General features: G+C 42.6%; 2 protein-coding genes across 2 annotated transcripts in view; both read left to right on the plus strand.

Annotated features, from left to right (window-relative positions):
- The window catches only part of LOC105519871 (cytochrome P450 4F12-like), a 17763-nt gene extending 17138 nt beyond the window's left edge, over positions 1-625 (plus strand). The window contains 2 exon segments of the mRNA XM_011953411.1: positions 3-55; positions 448-625. Of these exon segments, the coding sequence (XP_011808801.1) occupies positions 3-55; positions 448-625 (231 nt within the window).
- LOC105519772 (cytochrome P450 4F12) overlaps positions 1-5055 on the plus strand; it is a 48324-nt gene that overhangs the window by 17584 nt on the left and 25685 nt on the right. The window lies entirely within an intron of this gene.

A 5055-nucleotide genomic window follows, 5' to 3' on the forward strand; every position in this document is an offset into this window, starting at 1 on the left:
AGAACAGCCAGAAGAGGTCACCTCTGGCTTTTATTCCCTTCTCCGCAGGGCCCAGGTAAGAGTGCCCTGTGTCTGAGGGAGGGATGGGGTGATGTGTGCAGGAGTTGAAAAAGGAGGACGTTGCAGATGGTCCCAGTTCCAGCTCTTCCCTCCATTCCTTCACAGTTTATGGGAAAACGTTCATGGAATGGGGATGGGTGTGTCCTAGAGGGGTCCCCGGAGTGCTCAAAATCCCCTTCTCCATCTGCTGGTCTGAGCTGGGACCTGGAGTCTGGCCCAGGTTCCAGGACATGCAAGCCCACATGGGGGTCCCAGGCAAGCTTAGCCCCTCTCTATATCTCTCAGGCTGAGCTGGGTGTGGTTGGGGGGTCCCGGACCAGGTTCCTGGAGTGATGGGACCCAAATGTGGGTCTTGGGCGCAGTCACAGCCCACTCTCCTGCCTGCAGGAACTGCATCGGGCAGGCGTTCGCCATGGCAGAGATGAAGACGGTCGTGGCGCTGTTGCTGCTGCACTTCCGGTTCCTGCCGGACCACACTGAGCCCCGCTTGAAGCCGCAGGTGACCCTGCGTGCGGAAGGCGGGCTTTGGCTGCGGGTAGAGCCCCTGAACGCAGGCTTGCAGTGACTCTGTGATCCATCCACCTCTTTTTTTGCAGATTCTAATGAATAAAACGGTGCTGTCACCTCTGCCTGGGCCTCACTGACTGCCAACAGGGGGCTCTTGGGGATTGGGAGGCTTCAGGGTGAGGTCTAACCTCGGTGGGTTGGGTGGGGTGTTGTTCCTGACCCCAAGACCCTGACTGCCTCTTTGGTTGAGCATAGGGCCTCCATGCCTATAGCAGCGTTTCTCAGAGCCCAAGTACGGGCTTTATCCTGTGGACAATATGGAGCCATGGGAGGGTTTTGAGCAGGAGAGGGATCAGGATTAAGAACGGATTTAAGAAGCAAGACCAAGGCTCAGTCAGTGAGAAGCAACCATAGAGGTAGATCCTTTCTTCTGGTGTGGGAGTGTCCCAAGACCGAGATCCCTGGCCAGTTCAGAACATAGGGATAGAAGGGTGCAGCTTTTACCCTGGCAGGCTCTCAGGAATTCTGAGTTTCCTTTCTTGCCAACCTCCCACCCTGTGTCTCTCCTTTCCAGTTGATCACTTTTCTGACCCCCTTTCCCTAACTTCAGGCAGCTCCATTTTTCCTCTTTTGAGCCCTCTGACTCTGCCCAGGCAGCCCGTCCATCAGGTACTACCTGAATCCTCCCCCTACTCTCTTCTGTTATGTGCCAGGCACTCTCACAAGTGTCAGACGTTGGGCACGTCCTCACCCTTTCACCTCTAGATTCCTCCTTCATTCCCATCACTGACCCATCTTGGGGTGGGGTGCAGTCAGGACCTTCCCGTTTGACCCTTGAGATTCAAAGCCAGATGATTGGAAACAAAACACCATCCCAAAGGTATGGGATCTGGAGCCAGACTGTGGTGCTGAAGTCTCATCTTTGCTGTGTGACTTGAGCCAGTTAATTCCCCTCTATGCACTTCAGTTTCCTCAAACTTCTAATGCGGGCTACAACACTACCTACCTCAGGGTTGTTCTGAGGACAAAGTTTGAGGAACTCAGAACTGTGCCTGGTACACATTGGATGCTTAATAAATGTGGCCATTATTACCTCCTCTCTGAGAAAGTCTGGCTAATAAAGCATGTTGCCTTTCAAGATAGTTTTTTTCTACCATGACTTTAAAGACTGTCTTGGAACTCATAGGCAAAAATTCTGATATCTGTGCTCCTTGAATAATCTCTTGCCTTTTAGAGGACTGTGCATTTAGGAGGCAATTTTTTCCAAGACTGGTTGTGGGCACCTGAAAGTGCAAGGTGGTAGGAGAAGGAAAGAAGCTTCAGTTAATGTTTTAAAATGATGTCCTACTGCAAACATTGACCTCTGTTCACAGCCTAAGGAATCCTGCACCACTGCACCTTGCTGACTTGTCAAATCTTCTCTCCAGCTCATATCCTTCCCTTGTTCCACTCAGTTGCCTTGTCCTTGATTCTTATCTCCAAATACATTATGTTTTCTTGTTTAGTGCCATTGTACTTCCTTTGTACTTTTATGAAAGATCAGTTGCCTATACTTATCGGATCTATTTTCTGGGATTTATATTCTGGTTCATTGACCTATTTGTCTTTTCTTTTACTAGTGCAATATCTTGATTACTGTAACTTTACAGTAAGTCTTGAATTTGTATATTGTCATTCCTCAAACTATGTTCCACTTCTGCAATAGTGTGTTGACTATTCTGGGTCTTTTGTCTCTCTGCCTACATTTTAGAGTTAGTTTGTTGATATCCATCAGAAAACTTTCTCAAATGTTTATTGGGACTGTATTGAATCTACAGAATTAGTTGGAAAGAACTGACATCCTGAGAATATTTTCTGCCTTATAAGAAATGCTCAAGGGAGTCCTGCATCTGGAAGTGAAAATAGGATAATTACCATCATGACAACTCGGAAAAGTATGAAATTCACTGGCAGAGCAGATAGACTTAGGATAAAGAGAAATGAATCTAACTTAAATACTACAGGAAACCACAAAACTTTAATAGTAAACAATAAAAGAAGAAGAAAAGAAAAAAGGACATGCAAAACAACAAGGAAACAATTAAGAAAATGACAAGAATATGTTTACCTATCAATAATAACAAATGTAAGTGGATTAAATTCCCCATTTAAAAGATGTAAACTGGCTGAATGAATTTTTTTAGTGACCCAACTACATGCTGCCTACAGGAAACTCACTTCACCTCTAAAGGTGAAACAGAAATAGATAGTCCACACAAAAAAAGCACAAAAGCAAAACAGGAGTTGCTGTATTGTCTCTTCACGTTGTTGATTGATTTCTTTGCTCTGAAGAAGCTTTTTAGTTTGATTTAACCCCATCCATCTATTTTACCTTTGTTGCTTATGCTGTTGAGTTCTTATCAAAAAACACATTGCCCGTATCAGTTTCCTCAAGCATTTCCCCAATGTTTTCTTCAAGTAATTCGTAGTTTCAGGTTTTTTCATTTAAGTCTTTAATCCATTTTGATTTGGTTTTTGAATATGGTAAGAGATAAGACTCTAGTTTCATTTTCTGCACAACTTCAATAAATGATGGTGAGAGAACTGGATGTGTACATGCAGAAAATGAAAGTGAGGTAACACCTAACCCCCATTGAAATGGGGATTATAGAAAAGACAGTGTTTTTTTTTTTTTTTTTAATTTTTCCTGAGATGGTGGATTGGAGGCATTGTTAGCATCTTTCTCCCACTTGGAAAAACAAATGCATGTGTAAAGATTCACACTGTGAAGTTTTTTCCAAGAAGTGACACAGGAACTTCATAGGAAAACTGAAAGAAATCACCCTTTGAAAGAAGCATGAGGCTGCAGCCTACATCACAAGCCAGGTGGACAACTGTAAGTCCCCAGAGTGTGAGAGAGGGATAAAGTACCTCCAGGATATACAGTCCCAGCAGGGAATCTGGCAATCCAGGCCACATGGAAGGTCTTAAGGAAATGAGGAAATGGGTACATTCTTGGAAACATAAACTCTCCTAGCTTGAAACAGGAAGAAATAGAAACCCTGAGCAGACCAATAACAAGCAGTGAGATTGAATCAGTAATGAATAAATTGGCAACAACAACAAGTCCAGGGCCAGATCAATTCACAGTCAAATTCTACCAGACATTCCAAAAATAATTGGTACCAATCCTACTGAAAGTAGTCCAAAAGATTGAGAAAGAGGGCCTATTCTCTAACTGACTCAGTTTATGAATTCAGTATCACTCTGATAACAAAACCAGGAAAGGACATAACAACATACGAAAACTACAGACCGATACGCTTGATGAACATAGATGCAAAGATCCTCAACAAAATACTAGCTAACCAAATCCAACAGCATATCAGAAGGACTATACACAATTGTTAAGTGGGTTTTATCCCAGGGATGCAGGGATGGTTCAACATATGCAAGTCAATAACTGTGATTAATCACATGAACAGAATTAAAAGCAAAAATCATATGATCATCTCCATAGACACAGAAAAAGCATTCTATAAAATCCAGCATCCTTTTATGATAAAAAAAGTCTCAACAAACTAAGCATAGAATAAATATACCTTAAAATAATAAAAGTCTTACATGGCAAAACCACAGCCAACATCAAATGGAATGGGAAAAACTGGAAAGCATTCCCCCTAAGAACTGAAACAAGACAAGGATGCCTACTTTCACCATTTCCATTCAATGTAGTGCTGGAAATCCCAACTACAGCAATCAGGCAAGAGGAAGAAAGAAAAGTCATCCAAATTAGAAAAGAGAAGGTCAAAGCATTCCTGTTTACTGATGATATGATCATATATCTAGAAAACCCTAAAGAAAGACTCCACCAAAAGACTCCTAGATTTGTTAAATGATTTTAGTAAAATCTCAGGTTACAACATCAATGTGCACAAATCAGCAGCGCTGCTATACACCAGCAACGACCAAGCTGAGAATCATATGAAGAACTTAATCCCTTTTGTAATAGCTGCAAAAAATAAAATGCCTAGAAATACACCTGACCAAAGAGGTGAAAAATCTCTACAAGGAGAACTACAAAACACTGCTGTAAGAAATCATAGACGACACAAACAAATGGAAACACATGCCATGCTCATGAGTTGGAAGAATTAATTTGTGAAAATGACCATACTATCCAAAGCAATCTACAGATTCAATGCAATGTCTATCAAAATACCATTATTTTTCACAGAACTAGAAAAAGTAATCCTAAATAGTGACCAAGAGACATCTAGGAGTGCAAGGTGGGCTTGGCTTTCTGGAAGGAGGATGGATCTTCAGAGATTATTTCATGTTAGACTGAGGAGTCCTCAGAGCTGGTGTGATTTTCAAGGGTGTCTTGCCTTCTCTCCAGGATGAAGATGGGAAGGAGTTGTCTGATGAGGACATAAGAGCAGAAGCTGACAACTTCATGTTTGAGGATGAGGGTCCTAGTGTAGGATTACAGTGAGGGTCAGGATCTCT

Source organism: Colobus angolensis, unplaced genomic scaffold, assembly GCF_000951035.1.
Source record: "Colobus angolensis palliatus isolate OR3802 unplaced genomic scaffold, Cang.pa_1.0 Scaffold36, whole genome shotgun sequence".
Lineage (NCBI taxonomy): Eukaryota > Metazoa > Chordata > Mammalia > Primates > Cercopithecidae > Colobus > Colobus angolensis.